The following is an 18,736-nucleotide window of genomic DNA, read 5'->3' as shown; positions in this document are numbered from 1 at the left end:
AGAGTGAGTGATTATCATGAATCTCTTATTTTTCATACGAAGCCTTAAAGTTGAACATATTTAATTGTAGTTGGTTATTGATCACAATTAAGCCTCTTCAGTGTTTCTGCTTAGTTGATTGTTTCTACCTTCCAACAGGATTTAAATTGTTATTACATTTACATTACTTTTCGTATTAACGTTTGAACATCGTAGTAGTTTTGATTTAGTGTTTTCTAATTTCCTTTTGATTGCTAATAATTAACTAATCATGAATGGTAATAATAATTCAAATGGTTTAGGCTCTGGAAAATCAGTTATCGTTATCGGTGCTGGTGTCGGTGGATCAGCGATCGCCGCTCGATTGGGTCGATTAGGTTATAAAGTGAGCGTTTATGAGAAAAACGACTTTTGTGGTGGTCGATGTTCATTAATTCATTCAAATGGTCATCGTTGGGACCAAGGTCCGTCTTTATATTTGATGCCGAAAATGTTTGAGGACACATTTAATGATCTAGATGAATCGATCAGTGATCATTTAGAGTTGATTAAATGTCCAATCAATTATCGTGTTCATTTTCATGATGGTAAATCAATTGAACTATCAACTGATATTCAATCAGTTTACCGACAATTGGAAACTTTTGAAGGTGCAAATGAATCAACGCTCTTACGATTCCTTGATTTTCTCAAAGAATCTCATGTTCATTATGAACGTTCCGTTAAAATGGCCTTGAAAACCCGATACGATTCATTTTGGGACCTGATTCGAGTCAAATATTTACCTGAACTTTTCTCTATGCATTTATATTCAACTGTTTATCGACGAGCGACCAAATATTTCAAAACTGACCACATGATCAAAGCGTTTACCTTTCAATCAATGTACATGGGGTAAGAACAATTAATTCAATCAAATTAAGTTAATTAAGTTAAATTGATCGATTCTATTTGCTAATATTTTCTCCTAGCATGTCACCATACGATAGCCCAGGACCTTATAGTTTACTTCAATACACTGAGATCGCTGAGGGCATTTGGTACCCTAAGGGTGGATTCAACAAGGTGGTTCAAAAGCTGATTGAAATTGGTACAAATAAGTATGGGGTCAAGTTTAATTACTCGAAGCCGGTTGATAAGATCAACGTGGTCAAAGGTGAAAATGGTAAACAAAAGGTAACCGGAATTACATTGGCCAACGGCGATGTTGTTAACGCTGACCTGGTCATTTGTAATGCCGATCTTGTCTTTGCATATAACCATTTGTTACCCAAGACCTCTTATGGTACAAAATTGGGCTATAAAGATCACACCTCGTCGTCCATTTCATTTTATTGGGGATTAAATCAAATTCTTGACCAATTTACCGCTCATAACGTTTTCTTGGCGCAAAATTATAAGGCCTCGTTTGATGAGATATTTAAAGGTCACACATTACCAACTCAGGCCTCTTTTTATGTTAATGTGCCAAGTAGACTTGACCGATCGGCTGCACCCGAGGGTAAGGATACAATGGTCATCTTGGTTCCAACCGGTTGTATGACCAATGAAACTGGTGCTGATTTTGATGGTCTAGTTGCTAGAGCTCGAGCTCAGGTCATTGAGACAATTGAGAAGCAATTAAAGATCAAAAATTTCGCCTCTTATATTGAGACCGAAATTGTTAATGATCCTCGAACTTGGAAAGAAAAGTTCAACCTTTGGAATGGTTCAATTCTTGGTCTGTCCCATTCAATTCCTCAGGTACTTTGTTTCCGACCCGACATGAAAAGTCCGATATTTGATAATTTGTATTTCGTTGGTGCATCGACCCAACCAGGGACTGGAGTTCCGATTGTCTTGTGTGGAGCTAAATTGTTACAGGATAAAATTGTCCAAGATAATGATCCCCATTTAATTGTCAATACGACCAATCAATCTAATTGCAAACAATCAGCTAATTGCCAATCAAATGTTTGGTTCAACATTTGTATTCCTGTTTTATTGTTGCTCATTTTTTATTATTTCTTTGCCTCTTCCAATTGAATCGATGATTTTTTTTACAATTAATTCTCACAATTAACCTGATTGACATTGTTAATTAATAATAAAATGATTGTTTGATTAGATAATTTCTAATCTATTAAACAAATTGAATCCATCTATTAATTGTTTACACTTTTTACTCTTTCTAATTAGTGAATTATTGTTTTTTTTTTGTTGGGCTCCTTTTATCAATTAGTATAAAGCAACAATTTAAATACACTAGTTAATTTTATCTTTGGATTAAAGATAAACGCTGATTGTTAATTAGCCTTCAAGCAATTGTGTAGCTAATTTAGCGCAAGAGAAATTCAGTTTTTCCTTTTAATTGTTAACCAAACAATTAAAAGATGCATCGATTGATGATTAATAACAACAACAACAACAAAAGACTATTCAAATTAAGTAATTAATCAAATAATAGTAAATAATTTTAAGCTTTAATTGCACTGATTATCTTGTGAGTACTTAATATTAATGATAATTAAAAAGTTAAATAAGATAAGTGATCAACAAAAAAAGCTATCGAGTAAATATTAACTAGAATGTGAGAGATTGTGAGTTAATTGTTGAGTCAATTTCAATTGTTTTTTACGTTTTTTTCTTCAACAATTAAGAAGAAAAAAAAAGTTTATGAGGAAAAGACTTGACCACTGGTCAAATAGAACAATTTTTCTCTATAACCTTTGGCGTTTAGAGTATAACAAGTTTAAAAGTTTAGCGGATTAATAGCCAAAGAGATTATCTTAATCTTAAGATTTTCCCTTTTCTTTTTAAATGGTTTAGGGCTAAGAAATTGCAGTTTGTGATGAGAGGGAGAGAGAGAAAATGAGTGAGTATGTGAGAGAGAAGATGAAGATGATGAGAGATTATGGGCTGACCAATAGGACGAAAGGGGAAAGATGATGATGAGGATGATGAGTGAGACAGAAAAAGGGTAAGAGTGAGAGTGAGAGTGAAATTTGTATAAATAATAACGAGACAAAATGATCACCTCACTTTAGATTCATCCAGCTAATTACAAGTGCAATTACTCCGTGTTCAAAGTCATCATCATGTTTTCATCCTCATCTTCATATTCATCGCCGACCTTTTATCCTCCGCCAACATCAATGCCCTCTCATGACATGATGTCATCAATGTATTCATTGGCTCAAGTAGCTAGTATGTATTCATCGTCGCCATCATACTCGAAACCTATTGAACCGGAATATTCAGAATCTCCATTGGAATTGACATCGTATTCATCTAAGTCACGGCGGAAAAAGTCTAATCCTAGACGGATAAGTGATCTTCAACAATCACCTTCACCAAGTAAATCGTTCAACAATCAACCACCACAGTTCCCGCAACAGCAATTAAATGTTACACCAGTTAAGGTCAACATGGAACAGCAAAATGTTCCCATGGAAAATTCACCGCAGTTTATGGCCGATCAGCCGCTTCCGTTGAAAAGTATTCCGGCTCAATCGATGATGCTTCAGAATGTTGCACTCTCATTGTTGGCTTTATCATCGACTCCCGACACTTCGGATACTTCATCTCAAGAGATTCAAGTCTCTGAATCGGAAAATAATCCACCCGCTAAGAAGAAGAAAGCAAACCCGGTGCCAGATGAATTAAAGAATGATGAATATTGGGCTCGGCGAAAAAGAATAATGAATCAGCTCGGAAAAGTCGTGAGGCGAAAAAAGCTCAGGCCAAATGGATTGAGAAAAAGATCGTCGAGTTGCAAGAAGATTTGATTCGTGCTGAAACCGAGAACAAATTTCTATCCGAAGAATTGAAAAGATTAAACTTTGAGGTCAAACAAAAGACAAATCGACATGGAAACCGAAATGTTTACAATTAATCAGCTTTTATCATTCGCATTTTCCTTCATATATTTTGACAAATTAGTTTAATAGTAAATAAAAATTATTTGAATTTTCTTTTGAATTTCTGTTTCCGCTTATCCGATTTTTCTAATGGTTCAATTTCGCCCTTCGGTTTTTTCGGTTGAACTCTAAAAACGATACAAGAATAAAAAACAAAGTCACAATTAGAATCAATGAATCAATAATTAAATTACTCAAATTACGAGTTAAACTTACGATTTAATTGAGACAATCGATTTGTGTTTTCCCATCAACATTTGATCCCAATCATCTTCGCTTCCTTTGATTACATATTTCGAGAGATGTTTCATCTCTTTGGACATTTTTTCGCGATTTTCTTCCTCTTCTTTTGTATCCTTTCCGATGCATCTTCTAGTTCATCTTCAAGAGTACCTGGTACTGGTCTCATTGAATAAATGGCGTCGAAACTTTGTTTCTCCAGGCCAAGTGCTTCCTCTATTGCCTTTTCCTGTATTGTGTTTAACCAGGTAGAAAATTTTTTCACCGCCTTCAAGAAATGGGCCAATATTTGATTACCTGGTAAACCAATTTCATCTCCCATCTCATCAATTGTTTTACCCTGAAGACCAACACCAAGTAAGATGATTAATTGTGCCGGTGATAAATGAATTGATTCATCAAATTTGTGGAGGAAAAAAAATTTAGCCAAATGAGGTAGTAAATCAGTTATACGTCGGTAATCATCACGAAAATTAGTATATATCTCAAGCCGTTTAAGATCGTGAAGGGTTAAATACATTTCCAATTCAATCTTAGTTAATTGTTGCCGTTTAATATGAGATCGGATAAAATCATTTTCTTGAAGTACTTCAACTGCTAATAAAGATTTTAAATGGTAAAAACTACATGGAAGTAGAGAGATGAATCGATTTCTAAATTGTTCCCAAAGAGTAATTAACCATTCATTTGGATTCTCTTTGTTTGAAATTTTCTCTGAATCATCTTCTTGTTCATCATCATCAACTTCATCTTCTCGAATTAACGATTTAATTAGGATACAATCGTGTTCTCGTGTTGTCTCATTTGATTCTGGATTTATGTAGATCGGTGTGTATCCATTTCGACGCCAAAATTTAAGTGACCCTTGGGTCATTCCAATATTGACCACAATGTAATCTAAAACTTCAGCTTGACGCTCTTCAAGTTTAAGAAATAACGGTTGACAATCGTCTCGAGGACTAATGTCCAACATATTGATTCCAATTTTCTCGAAAACCTTTTCAATTGGTGTTACCTGTTGTTCAATTAGTTTAATATTAAAATTTCCTTTAAAATATTCTTCAACTAATTGTAAGGCACGACGATCGTAACCATATTCAGCGATATCGTATTTAGGATTGATCGCAATTCTGATGACTCGAGCACCATGAAGAGTTAACAGTTTAGAGCTTAAATACTCTTGTTGAATTAGTTTAGAGATTGATGATTCTCCGTCGATACAATTAGCATCATGAGTCCAATTAAGTGGGGAATCTTCATCTTCTATTCGTAAGAAAATGAAACATAAAACTTCCGGTATTTTAGATTTATGACTTGTCGGTGGTAGAAGGCAAAATAAATGGTGATCCGGTGAATCGGCCATCGCTTGGATAACATTAGCGTTTACAATATAATCAGATGAGAAATAGAGACGCATCAATTTTTGTAATAGTGTTTCCGGTGATTTATGGTAACTAAATAAAGTGTTTCGATTAATGTAAAACAATTGACACTCGGATGGAGCTGGACAACCGATTGGTGTTTCTTTGGAAGCCTCTTTGGTTTCATCGCAATTCCAGTCAAGACAAAACGCTGAATTTATCCAATTTTCAACTGAATCTTTAGCTGAGAATAAAATTGGCTGGGTAAGAGTTAATTCGGTGAAGAAATTTTTTGATTCTTTTCGTAATTCTTTTAGACAATTAGTAACATGAGTTCGTCCACTGGCCTTAAATCCGTTGTTGGTTATACTGGTAAAGATCATGTGTGGACCGATAAGTGATCGTATCTGGTCTAGAGGAATGGAAGCCGATTCGTCGATGATCAATAGTTGAACCGATTTTCGGAAAAGTTCATCTTGTGATGCTTCATATGGAGAAATGTATTGAACAAATTGACGACAGGTTCGAATGATATTGATTCGAGTGATAATCTTTTCATTACTGTTAACAGGGGAAAGGATAGATGGAGATGCTAATGGAGATGAAGATGATGAGGTGAGAAGTGAACTTTTTGATGTTCGAAGGATTTGATAATCTTCACCTTCTTTGTAACCAGCTTGCTCAAGACCCATTAGAATATAGTGAAAGATTATCTCAAGACCATCTAGTGAAGTTGTGGTGATAAATATATTCGAGAAATTTAAGTTAATTGCTGCGACAATTGCTAATCCAAGAGCGGATGATTTACCTCGTCCTCGAGGTCCCATTAAACAGGCCATTTGATTTTCTTTACTGGAAATTATCTCAACCATTTTAACAACAGCTTTTGCTTGGTCTAGGGTTGAACAACAATTAACTAAACATCCAAGAGGTTGAGTATCAATTGTTGAATTTTTCAAGACATTTAGCTCATTCTCGTCGTTGTTGGTCACCTCTTCAGGTGAAACTTTTGCTTCGCTGAAATTGGTCAATGGTACGAGTTTCAGGTTATCATCGATGGCGATAAAGGTTGGACAGGTTACGAGAGAAAGAAGGAATCTTTCATTGAAGAGAGAATTTACTTTAGAAGAACAATTTTCGTAAATTTTATGACAATTCATCGAAAGTGTGTAGAGCTCCTTTAGATCTTTGATTGTATTTAATAGAAACATGATACACCCAGAGGATCGAATACATTCACAAGCGTAGGCCAATTGGTTGGGTGTTAAACAGGAGAAATCTTCAACCACCAGAATATCATAAGATTGATTAATTAATGGAAAATCATCTTTGTAGTGGATAAAATTTACCGCAACTCTATCCAATAGAATGGTAAACATGTCTTCCTCTGTTAGACTTGCATCTCCTGATTTAAGTCGCTTATGTAATTTGGATAATTTTTTCGAATCACTTTCATAGTATATTGGAACTTGTTTACATAACCATAGAACCGATAATGATGATTTATTGGTCAATTTAATTAATCGACTGTAGATTGAAGCAACAACAAGATGAGCAGATGAACCAGTAACTGCAATCACAGATCGGTCGTTTTTGGAGACATTTACAGCCAGTTTTTTCTTCACATTCGAATCTAATTTGACTTTGCCCATCTTCACGGATGATAGTTTAACAAAATTAAAAGAGAACAATCAAATTTAATTCAGTAATTACAGAGAAAATTAATTATCAACGGAAACAACGTTTTCAAAGTCTTCGCCATGAGGTTGAGTATCTAAACAGAATATCGGATCCGCTTTGGATTCGAATCCAAACTCACGTGTTTGGATTTAAAGTCTTTTTGTTTTGATTTGAATTATTTTGATTAATTTGGTTTTTTAATTGTTTTGCTTTTGTTTTTTTCGTTTAAAGTGATTAATTTAATTTTGGTGATACTTTGGTGGAACTATTGGTTAACATGGAAGAAGAAGACGGGATGGATGATCGATTTAAAAAAGTGTTAACTGATCCTCGGTTTAAACGGTTACCAAGTCGAAAGAAAAAAATTAAAATTGATTCTCGTTTTGAGGGGATGTTTGATAAGCGATTTAATGGTGAACCATTGATTGATAAAAGAGGACGAAAGGTTCAAAATACCAAGAATGATGGATTAAAAAGATTCTATGAGTTAACTGAGGATGGAGAGAAACCTGGTGTTAGTGATATTGGTCGGAAATTACGTGGTGAGGGTAATGATGAAGATTCAAGTTCTAGCGATGAAAGTTCAAGTGAAGAAGAGGAAGAAGAAGATGAAACTGAACAAGCTGGTCAAGTGGAATCAGAGGTTCCAAGGACTGAGGAAATAACCTGTCGATTTGCGATTACCAATGTTGATTGGGATCGGTTGAAAGCCGTTGATCTTTTTGTACTTTTAAATTCATTTAAACCAAATGAAGGTGAAATTGTTAGTGTTAAAATTTATCCCTCACAATTTGGCAAGGAAAGAATGGAAAAAGAAAAGCTTGAAGGACCAAAAGAATTGACCGATATTAAATTAGACGATGAAGAGGAAGATCCATACTCATCAAATGTTCAAGATGCCGATGAAATAATTAACCTTGATGCTCCTTTTGTATCAGAAAAATTGAGACAATATCAAATTAATCGATTGAAATATTTTTACGCTGTTGTTGAATGTGACAAACCGGAAACAGCGGCAACTTTATATGACCAATTGGACGGAATGGAATATGAAAGTAGTGCATCAACACTTGATTGTCGATTTATTCCCGATGATATGTCATTCGATGAAGATGAACCCGATTCCATTTGTAATGAGATGCCTTCTCTCATTGATTATATTCCGCCAAATTTTATCACAACCGCTTTACAACAAACTAAGGTCAATCTAACCTGGGATGAGACTGACCCTAAGCGAGCTAAAACTTTACAAAAAGCATTCACTGAACGAGATAAAATCTCTGATGATTTAGCTTGTTATCTTGCCTCATCATCATCAGAGGAAGAAGAAGAAGAAGAAGATGATAATGATGATAATTATGGTTCTAATCAAAATGCATCTGATGATGAGGATGAAACTGTTTCCCTTCAGGGTAAAAGTGTCCAAGATCGTATTAGTAAATATAAAGATCTGTTGAAAAGCGTTGAAGAGGAAGAAGCTGCTGAAGATGATGGAGACATCGACATGGAGATAAAATGGGAACCTGAATTGGAAAATATCGGAAAGAAAATTGCAGAGAAAAAACAGAAAGAATCAATGACCGTTTTCGAAAAGCAAATGGCCGAAAGAAAAGTTAAAAGAAAAGAGAATTCGATTAAAACGAAAACTTGTAAAAATGAAATTGACGATTCAGAGAATGAACCAGACGAAGACATGGAAAATAGTGAAGAAAATAATGAAGATTATGAATCCGAAAATGATGACAATCAAGATGAAGAATCTGAACAATCCGATGAAAACAATGAATCAGATGAAGATAATTCTGATGATAAAGATGAACAAGGAGCTGATGATTTAGCTCTATTGGTGATGGACAATGAGAAAAAGGATAAGAAACATTTTAATTACGAAAATTTCGTTGAGAACAAAAAATCGAGAAGAAAAATGAAGAAAAAAGATAAACCCCAACAAGAAGAAGATAATTTCGAGGTAAGAATAAGAACTTATTCCAATGTTTACAAATTTCCCTTCTAATCACAATTAAATCTTTTCTTCTCTTTTAATTAGTTCGATGAGGATGATCCACGTTTCAAAGCAATTTACAATTCTCATTTGTATAATATTGATCAATCAAGTTCACATTTCAAGAAAACTCAAGCATATGATAAGATATTGAAACGAAAAGCATCAAAAGATCCTGATCAAAAGTATCATGTAAAAAGATCAAAGTGAAAAATATATTTTATTAATCATCACAAAATCGATAACTGAATCAATTAAATTATCAGGAAGGAAATTTTTTCTCTATTGGAAAATTGTAAACAAATGAAGTTGTTTTTTTTGCTCTCAGAACCAAAAGTAAAACAACAAAATTGATTGTTCTTTACTTCATTTTATATAAATGTAACTTTCTTTTTTTGTTAAATTAATTTAATCACAGTTAATGATTAGATTTGGTTGATAATTTCTCGTATAAACCTTGAATTTCATCAAGATCCATGTAACATCCTTGTAAGAATCGTTGCTCATTCTGTGGATAACCTTCTCGTCCATGGAAAACCCTTCGATTATTGAAAATGGCCACTTCACCTTCTCGCAATTTAAGTGTTAATCTATTGCATGATGATCTTGTATAATTAAAGAGTTTACGAAATGCAGTGAAAAAAGTATCCATCTGATTAGCAGGTAATAAAGGAGCTCTCATGGAAAAATAGCTTAAATTAACTTCCTTAATTGTTTTAGTATTTGTTTCATCGGTAACAATGATAGGCCACTTTTGACGAAACCAAATGCTCCGTTGAGAATCATAGAAAGAAAATATTACTGGTTTGGTTAGAATATCAAATAGATGAGGTTCATTTAGTTGTAATTGTTGACCACAATAAAGTCCATCAGCGAAAACGGAATCACCACCTTCGACTGCTGATTGAATACAATGAAGTAATTGAATTCCTGGTACACGTTCACGATAACAAAGGTCAGTGTGTAATTCAAGTGGAGCCGATGAATAACTGAAATGAGCATTTGGATCTGGATTAGCGACAACATCAAATGTTGACCCATAGCCTGTTGTCCGTTCATAGGCTATTCTCCGGGCAATTGTTAATATTGTCTCCTTTTCAGTTGGTGCATCACAAATGAAAACAATTCCATAGGTGAGTAAACCTTTAAGTACATTCATGAGAGTTGATTCATCTGTCATCAATTGATCATAAGAGAATCGAACCTCACAAATTGGCTTAATTGTTTCAACATTCCATGCAATTGTATGAATTATCTTCTCAGGTCCATAAATACCATCGGCAGGATAATCAGATAAACCGTCAAATTTTCCTTTAAATAGTTGTAGCCAAGATAAATTGTAACATGATTGGTGATAATTAGAAGAGGATAAATCATCAATCCAATTGATTTTCAAGGTAACACCATCATTGGTAATTTCTGTTGGCTTTAATTGTTTCAAATCGATATCTGCTGGGTTTAATTTCTTATCCTTGGTCAATGAACTAACACACTGTGAACATCGGCAGGAGTCTCTTAACCAGGCAACATGGAAATTTTCACTTGATCCATCGAGGAAATTAACCTTAATTAAGGAATCGTTGTAATCATCAAGTCCAGTTGAAGAAGAAACTGAAATAGAATCACTTTGAAATTCCATTGGATTAGTTAGATTGAATTCTCTCTCTTTTTTTTTAAACAATCAAACAGATGAATTAGAAATTTAATTGAGATAGTAATTGATCAACTTGTTGGTTGAAGACCTTTGATCAAAATTGATTGTTAGTTTTTTTCCCCAATGATTAACTAACTCTCTCAATCTCTCCCATTTCTCTCTCTCTCTCTTTTCTTGTCAACTATTTTATATTCTGACGTAGTTAATGTTTACGTGATGATAAAGGTGATGATGAATGATGACAGAAAAGATAATGTCAATCAACAAAGAGAAAGAAAAAAATAAATTAATTGATCACTTAAAAAAAAAGAAAACAAAAGAAGAAAAAAACAATTAACTTGATTAAGATTTAGATGGAAAAGTTAACCAACTAATGAACATACAATCTAATCAACTTTCCTTCAAACTTATTCTCCATTCCTCTTAAACTAATGGTAACAATTTGAATCAATCGATAAAAGAGAAACAAAAATTAACACAACAATTTAATCAAAACGAAATAGTTAACAAAGATAATTAAGAAAATTAATCAACTTTTCCAGCTGATTTACGAAAATCAGTGTCGCCATCTAGAGGAATAAAAGTTCAACATTCGATTCGAATCCTGATCCTCAGATTTGGATTCAAGTCTCATTTTTGTAAACACGTTTTTGGAAAATTAAATTTTCAAAATTAAATTGTTCTCAATTTTTGTTGCTGTTTTGTTGATTATTTCGAGAAATTAAATTGTTAAACATTTTTCCTGTTCTTTTCTATTCCTCCAGATCTTGTAATTGTCATTGAATTTGTATTCTTTTCATCATAAGTTACCTATTGAACCACCACATGGTTTATTTTTGAAATTTGTATCAAATTTAATTGCTGTTTAATTAGTAAGTAGACATTTTTATTCATCTATTGATTATGATATGAATTGTTGATGATTTTCTTTGTATCTTCTTTTTTGTTACAGTGAGCCGTAGATCTCGAGATCTTTTGTCATTTGGGTCTAATACTTTGTCTGATTCTTTATTGGTTGTTAACAAACCCTCGTCTTCCCGAAAGCGACAAAAACGTGAATTAAACACTACTAAGGTTGAGTGTGAACTTTTACCTGCTATTCAAAATTTTCTTGCCAAGGTTAAAGCTGAAGCAAACAAAGGCCTAGAAGATTGTACTTCATCTTCTCAAGGGTCAACCTCTTCTTCGGGTTCATCAGCAGCATCAACATCTACTGCCTCATCTTCAATCATACCCTCAGGTTCATCTTTCCATTCAGCCTCGACTCATACAACTACATCATCTTCATCGGGTTCAGAGGAAACTACTTCATCCTCCGAAGAAGAATCAAGTCAACAAGTTGAATTAAACGTTCTATTCTATAAACGTGATCATAATTCCTCCGATTCGAGTAGTAGTTCCTCTTCTGAAAGTGATTCTGACACTGATTGATTGGACCCACATAATTACATCTCTTACCAACCTAAATCTATCTTCTAATTTGACTTTATAATATATAATTTTTCCCTCTAAATAGTTAATAATTTCTTATATAATGGAGGATTATGATAATGATCCTGTTCTCAATAAATACAAGTTTCCCACTCCAGCAAGAGGATCGGATGCCAAACGATTAGCAGCTCTTGATTCAAAGTTTGAACAGGAAAAAGCTTCAAAGGAATTGATCAAAAGTGCCTTATCTGGAAAATTAGTTAATAAAAAGATAATTTTTGATAATCCAGTTTCAAAAAAGCAGAAAAAACCTGAGCCCGAACCTGAACCATCTCTTGCAAGTAAAAAGCTATTCGATGATTACGATGATGGCGATGAAAACGAATCATTTAAATTGGATATTCCCTCATCAAGATTTAATAGCTCAAAAGATTCTAAAATAATTCAACTTCAATCTCGATTCGCTCATGATCCAAGGTTCAAAATTGATGACAAGTTTGTTGAAGATGACGAAGATTCCAGTTTTCCTAAACGTGGTGGCAATAGAGATCGTAAAACTGATGATGATTCAGATGATTTGAACAAGGAGAAGGAAAAAGATTTGGACATTCTCGAGGAAGTACTTGGTAAACCATTAAAGAGAAAATATAAACACCCTGAAGAGAAACAAGTGACCAGATCAATCATTATTCCTCGTTATGATCCAACAAAACCCGAATCACAAAAATTTAAAATTCGTAAAGTTGACAAACTTGAACCCTATCAATTACCCAATGAGGAAGAAGATGAACCAATGGACAAACCAGAGGTCAGCAAGAAAAGATTTTACGAAATTAGTGAAACTTTCAAAAAAGATTTCGATGATGAGCAAAACGATGGTCAAGCTTTCAGTTTAACCGCAATGTTTGGTCGACCTGCAGCCGATATACCAGAAATTAGCGCAGAAGTTGGTACCATAAAAGAGAAACGAAGCAAATCCCATGATACTAAAACCGATGATGAAAATTTCAAAAAATCGAAGAAAAAATTTGAATCAGCTAAACAATCAATTGAAAAAGTCGATTCCAGCAAAGAAGATTCTGATTCTGATTCCAAAGGAAAAAAATCAAAGTCTAAAAAGAAATCAAAGGAAATCCAATCAATTGACGAAAAGAAATCCATCTATGAATCTAGTGGTGAAAGAAAACCAATTGATTTAAAATCAATTAAATCAAATAAAAGTAAAGTCTCCAATCCATTGTTGAAATATGAGCGATTCTTTTTCGCCGATAACGATGGACGATTGACCAGTAATTCCTTTTACAATGTTGATCGAATCAAAACTCACACATCATCTTGGAAAGAAAAGAAAGTCGTCATGTCAACAGTAAGTTAACAATTTAGTTACAATTCTAAACATTTGATTGTTAATCCAACAATTAAACTAATCACTTTCTCTTCCATTTTCAGGCTCTCACCAAGAAACGCCGACATTTCAAGCACGTTTCCAAATTGAAATCAGCATTGGAAACGGGAGATTCTCGAGACAAAGATTTACGAACTAAATATCGAGTCTACAAGGAGACAACGAAGAAACATTGATTTAGTTTCTCTCTCTCTCCCAATTGTATCTAATTGTGATAATCAACAATTAAACTTTGCTCATGTAAAAAGCAATCATTTAATTTTTTTTTGTATTACAATTAGTTCTCAAAGGGTTTATCAAGGTTTAATTACAATTAACAATCAAGGTTTAGGTAAGCCGTTTTCAAGCTTCCTCGTTTAACTAAATTAAACCTTGATGAAAATAATTTTGAATTAATCATCATCATCATCATCATACTACACTTGAGGCAATTAAACAAACAATATTAACTAAGAAAACATCAATGTAAACTATTAAATCTTAAATACCTTCAATTGTAATTAACCTTCCCGATAAATTAATCAACAACGACAAAGTTTTTGCTAAACTTTCCTTGGGTAGAAAATTATAATTCTCATAGAAATTAAGTAAATTATTCTAATAATAATTGATTAACTAGAATATACATTTTCTCTTATAATAATGATGAAGATGATTAACTAATTAATCAGCAATTAAACTCATCTATCAAACTCATTTTGATGGGGAAACATGCAAATTGATTGATTGGAAATTGGATTTAGTTTTCTTAATTGTTATATATATTTAATTTTTGTTTTGTTTCAAAAATTGTTAAGGTTAATGATGATGATCAAGGTTAATCATCGTCATCACAATTAACAACAACAACTCACTAACTATGTTTAAATATAGTTAATAAATGATCAGAAATCATCATTTGATTGTTACCATCCAATGAGTTTGATTTAATTTAGTTTAACTTTGTGAATTGATTTGCTTTCATTTTGGTGAAAATAATAATGTTACTAAATGTTAATTTAACCAAACTGTTAACAATTAGCTTGATTGTGTCGTTAAGTGTTTACATGGTAAAATCAATGGAAACAATTAACCAACGAATCGATGATCAAGTTAATTACCATGAGGAGTGTTACCGAACTCAATGTAATACAAAAACTTTTTTCGTCATGAAAAGTGTATCACAATTACCGGAACAATTAGTTTATTGTAAAAATAATCGTCACTGTGATTGTTGTATAAGACAAGATTTAACTAATCAACAGGAGAAACAATTAATGGAACAATTAAAAAGACTAAATGAAAAATTTGATTCACTGATTCCCGACAAAATATAATCAACCAATGTAAACAAATTAATTAATGTAATTAAAGGATATTTATGGTAAACGATTGATTTGATTGTTGATTAATTGTCGGTCAATTTTTATTTTCATTCAAAATAAATAGTTAACTTGATTGTGCTGATTATTGTTATAATTATTAAATCAAACTCTCTATCTCCTTTGACAAGGTTAATTGTGATCAACACTAAATCAATTGTAATTGTTACAAATATTAGGAAAGGATTATCATTAAAAGTGATGGTTAATTGTGTTCAACTGGTTTAATCGTGATGAGACCAACCTAATTTACTTTGTAATGATTAACACTTTCCCAAATTTCCAACACAAGTAGTAAATTGTTACAATTGATTATCGGTGATTATTAGTGATGAGTTGATTGCGACGGTGACAATTTAAAATTACACACATATAACTTACTCCAAACAAGATAATTGAAGTTTTCAAATAATCAATTTCCACTGTAACAATTCAGTTGATTACAATGATTAAGTTAATCACGTAAACGATCAATGTGTAATAATAATCTAACAATTTTTCTTGTTTTTTTTCAGTTTGAAAAAAAAAACTGACCTCAACTCGTTTACTTCATTGGTGGTCAGTTGATCTCCAAGTAAATGGTCAAGTAAAAGTTACAAGAAGATTTCAAGTTGATGTCGGAAAGGTAAAAAATGAACGGGAATAAGATGATCATGAAAAACGGTATCATTGATAATTTAATGATCGGAAAATAATTTAATTGTTTGGAAAGGTTAATTGAGGTCAATTTGATTGAATAAATTTACCTAAGAAAAGCAATTGTAAAGGTGATGGAGGTTAAAAGATGAAAACTAATCAAGAATACGAATAACAGTTTACCAATTTGATTTGCCGCTGACGGATCATCATCAAAGTATCCATGCTACTTATCATCATCATCTTCATCATCTTCATCTTGATCATCAACTCATCATGAAGATGATGATGATGAGCATCATTTTCATCTTCCTCCTTCCTAGAAGGTTAATAAACCCATGAAACTGTCAATAAGTTTGAAAGGTTACCCAGTAAACCACATTACGGCTTCCAGGCTTTACCTTCATTTCTAATAATAGCCTAAGGTCATTTAGGAAATTTCCTTTTTCTCTTTGTCATGATTAACTTGGATAACAAAAGATTCTTCAGCCAAATCCAACTAATCAACTAATTACATATTATCTACATAATATCTCATAGAGATGCAATTGATTCAATGATGGAAAATTGTATTGATAACATTTTGCAAATTCGCGAATCAAAGTTTCCGGATACACAATTTACTAATTGCTACACGGAGTAAAAAATGATCTAGAAAATTAGATTTGATGATGAGAGACCTTGATTACAATCTTTAAGCAATCAACTATCAGAATTTTTAATACAAACTGAGATTGGATAATAATTAAGTACAGTTGATTGAGTTCGAAGTATTTTTTTCCATAGGATTTTTTTCACGGTTCCTTAAACTACAATGATATTAAAAGGATAACAAACCAAAGGTAAAAGTTATCAGTTGAAAAATAGTGAATTAAAATGTTACATTGATGATGATTAAGATGAAGATGAAGATGAAGATGAGGAGATGCTCTAGTTATTGATGAAGGTAAAGATTAACAACAAGAAAATCCTATGTAATGATTGAGACTTAAATTAACTTGTTACCATTTGATTGTATTGATTGAGTTGCTCACACAGTTTTTTTTCACAGTTTTTGATTGATAAACGTTGATTGTTGTTAAATTGTTACCTGATTGTGTACCGATGATTGTGTTTGCCGAGTAAAGGTAAAAAAAACAATTATGTTTACCTGTATGTGTTTGTGAGGGTTAAAGGTTACCAAAGTCAGTGGACAATTTATCATATTTTGAGCTTTCCTGTGGTCAGTAAGTTGAGTTCGCGGGACTTTTTCCTAATGGTCAGTCTTTTCAATCTCATCTATTAATAGACATTGAGTAACAATTAAGCCAACAGGTAGGTAATTGAGCTATTTAAATTGAGAAACAATAAATTGATTTCTTTTGCTTTGTGATGTAATTTTAATTGTTGTTTGGTTTAATTGATCTTGACCTTGAAAATTATTTCACTTTGACTTTTGACCTGGTCAAGTATTGATTTGCTATTGGTCAATTTTACGAAATTGATTAATGTTGATCAATTTAGTTGTTTGATGATTAAAGGAACAATTTATTTCCTTAATGGATTAACCATGTTTTCCCTTAAGATAATTGTTAACGATTTTAACGATCTCTAACTAATCATGATAACCCGATGGAAAGGACCAATTAACTAATACGATGGTCATTCAAAAGGTAACTTCTTAGTAATCGCTCTCGTAGTCCTAGTGGTCATCTTCATCTTCATCTTCATCCTCATCTTATCTAAACTCACTGACCAGCTACTGGACAAGATAAACAACGAAAAGAAAATCTTTTCAAATTTTTGTCTCTCAAATCATCTAATCACTTTGCTCTTCCTGATTATCAGTTTGTTAACAATTTAAAAGTTGATTATGATGATCATCATGAAGATGAGTAGTGATCATCAGTTGAAATTGAAACAATTAACTAACCTGACAGGTTTTGATGAGTGAACATCAAACATGCGCTGGACAATGGAAAGCATGTAGATCAATGTGGTTTTTTAATTGTTAAAGTGGACATCAAATCTATTTCCTATTAAGTGTTAATTACCTTTTAAATAGTGAACATCATACTTATTGTGTGTTTTTTAAACAAAGTGTTAATTAGTTAACTGAAAGTCACAAAGGTAAAAGGTAAGTAAAAAATTAAGAATTGATTTAATTCTGAAAAGCAACAATTACTATTATTATTAATATTAATAATAGGAAAATGAATTCAAATCAGTAAATTAAAACAAAAAATATTAACCAAATAAAACTAAGTAAATTATGAACATCATGTAATCAACACATCGAGTTAAATTTAAATTGTGAATTATGGTGAACTCAACAAAGGTCATAAAAGGACGAACCATCAAGGAAAAGTCAATTCTATCTAATGGCAAAGATCTCAAATCAATTAAATACCAAGTCAAATGGCGACGCAATTAAGGAAAACAAATCAAATCAATCAAAATGGTGGAATCATCATCAAAAATTAAATTAATAACAATAATATTTGATAAAATAATAACAATGTATAATCAAATCAAAGAAAATAATATTAATTCAATTGGATTATAATTCAAAAGAGCCAGAAGGCGACTCCGAGAGATAATCATGACAAGATTATCTAGAAGTTTTCACCTTCTAAACTGTTGTAATTATATTTCAGTTTTAATTAAAACCTTATAAACTAAACTAAACTAAACTAAACTGTAACTAAATGTTTAATTATCATCTTCATCTTCATCATCATCATCAAGTGTATTAGTGACCATTGGGATAGTTAATCTTAATCTTGACCAAAGGAAAAATTATCAGCCATTTACAAGAGTGTTAACAAAATTAACAAGGGTCAGTTAATAAACTAATGGTCAAGATATTGATTATAACAATTTTCAATTGGCAATACAACGGTCAATTTTTTCTTAAAATTTATATAATCATACTGAAGATACCTAATGGCCATTTATAAACTGGACATTAAGGTGAAAAAATATGTAAAAATTATCGTTGATAATAATTGATACCTTGATGAAAGAAAAATTGACCAAAATTAGGCCAAAAATGAGGTTATAATAATAATAGATAATGACGACGACGACGATGAGGAAGAGGAAAGAT

The 18,736-nt window shown here is 32.3% G+C and overlaps 7 protein-coding genes and 1 long non-coding RNA gene across 8 annotated transcripts; 6 read left to right on the top strand and 2 right to left on the bottom strand.

Moving 5' to 3' along the window:
- The first annotated feature begins 4 nt into the window (after positions 1–4).
- LOC128397855 (uncharacterized) lies at positions 5–2,123 on the top strand. The gene is made up of 2 exons (XM_053358622.1): positions 5–873; positions 951–2,123. The coding sequence occupies exons 1-2, from the start codon at positions 251–253 to the stop codon at positions 2,002–2,004; spliced, it is 1,677 nt and encodes a 558-aa protein (XP_053214597.1). The 5' UTR covers positions 5–250; the 3' UTR covers positions 2,005–2,123.
- Positions 2,124–3,056: 933 nt separating this feature from the next.
- Positions 3,057–3,746, top strand: LOC128397337 (hepatic leukemia factor-like). Its single transcript, XM_053358056.1, has one exon. It carries the CDS (start codon positions 3,057–3,059, stop codon positions 3,744–3,746), a length of 690 nt encoding a protein of 229 aa, XP_053214031.1.
- LOC128397826 (RNA cytidine acetyltransferase-like) lies at positions 3,433–7,263 on the bottom strand. The gene is given in 3 exon segments (XM_053358589.1): positions 3,433–4,006; positions 4,095–4,230; positions 4,233–7,263. Coding segments are annotated over 3 exon segments (3,123 nt in total). The 5' UTR covers positions 7,132–7,263; the 3' UTR covers positions 3,433–3,918.
- Positions 7,264–7,297: 34 nt separating this feature from the next.
- On the top strand, positions 7,298–9,546 carry LOC128397845 (ESF1 homolog). The gene is made up of 2 exons (XM_053358611.1): positions 7,298–9,128; positions 9,207–9,546. Exons 1-2 carry the CDS (start codon positions 7,437–7,439, stop codon positions 9,369–9,371), a joined length of 1,857 nt encoding a protein of 618 aa, XP_053214586.1. The 5' UTR covers positions 7,298–7,436; the 3' UTR covers positions 9,372–9,546.
- Positions 9,363–11,347, bottom strand: LOC128397873 (gamma-butyrobetaine dioxygenase-like). The gene has a single exon (XM_053358645.1). It carries the CDS (start codon positions 10,798–10,800, stop codon positions 9,580–9,582), a length of 1,221 nt encoding a protein of 406 aa, XP_053214620.1. The 5' UTR covers positions 10,801–11,347; the 3' UTR covers positions 9,363–9,579.
- LOC128397326 (uncharacterized) lies at positions 11,021–12,246 on the top strand. Its single transcript, XM_053358046.1, has 3 exons — positions 11,021–11,028; positions 11,580–11,584; positions 11,768–12,246. Exons 1-3 carry the CDS (start codon positions 11,021–11,023, stop codon positions 12,244–12,246), a joined length of 492 nt encoding a protein of 163 aa, XP_053214021.1.
- Positions 11,456–14,258, top strand: LOC128397865 (nucleolar protein 8-like). Its single transcript, XM_053358634.1, has 3 exons — positions 11,456–11,687; positions 11,768–13,612; positions 13,696–14,258. Exons 2-3 carry the CDS (start codon positions 12,350–12,352, stop codon positions 13,825–13,827), a joined length of 1,395 nt encoding a protein of 464 aa, XP_053214609.1. The 5' UTR covers positions 11,456–11,687; positions 11,768–12,349; the 3' UTR covers positions 13,828–14,258.
- Positions 14,259–17,555: 3,297 nt separating this feature from the next.
- LOC128385381 (uncharacterized) lies at positions 17,556–18,299 on the top strand. Its single transcript, XR_008325273.1, has 2 exons — positions 17,556–17,764; positions 17,837–18,299. It is a non-coding gene; the product is annotated as an uncharacterized LOC128385381 (long non-coding RNA).
- Positions 18,300–18,736: the final 437 nt, after the last annotated feature.

This window comes from Panonychus citri, unplaced genomic scaffold (assembly GCF_014898815.1).
Source record: "Panonychus citri isolate SS breed McGregor unplaced genomic scaffold, ASM1489881v1 Contig00001, whole genome shotgun sequence".
NCBI classification, from domain to species: Eukaryota; Metazoa; Arthropoda; class Arachnida; order Trombidiformes; family Tetranychidae; genus Panonychus; species Panonychus citri.
This window is presented reverse-complemented; position numbering and strand designations above follow the sequence as displayed.

Bases quoted from the DNA above. Each gene is read 5' to 3' on its own strand.
- LOC128397865 (XM_053358634.1), top strand. From the start codon at position 12,350: ATGGAGGATTATGATAATGATCCTGTTCTCAATAAATACAAGTTTCCC. The intron at 13,613-13,695 runs GTAAGTTAACAA...TTCCATTTTCAG, and splicing joins AGAAAGTCGTCATGTCAACA to GCTCTCACCAAGAAACGCCG.
- LOC128397873 (XM_053358645.1), bottom strand. From the start codon at position 10,800: ATGGAATTTCAAAGTGATTCTATTTCAGTTTCTTCTTCAACTGGACTT.
- LOC128397855 (XM_053358622.1), top strand. From the start codon at position 251: ATGAATGGTAATAATAATTCAAATGGTTTAGGCTCTGGAAAATCAGTT. The intron at 874-950 runs GTAAGAACAATT...ATTTTCTCCTAG, and splicing joins TTTCAATCAATGTACATGGG to CATGTCACCATACGATAGCC.
- LOC128397845 (XM_053358611.1), top strand. From the start codon at position 7,437: ATGGAAGAAGAAGACGGGATGGATGATCGATTTAAAAAAGTGTTAACT. The intron at 9,129-9,206 runs GTAAGAATAAGA...TCTTTTAATTAG, and splicing joins AAGAAGAAGATAATTTCGAG to TTCGATGAGGATGATCCACG.
- LOC128397337 (XM_053358056.1), top strand. From the start codon at position 3,057: ATGTTTTCATCCTCATCTTCATATTCATCGCCGACCTTTTATCCTCCG.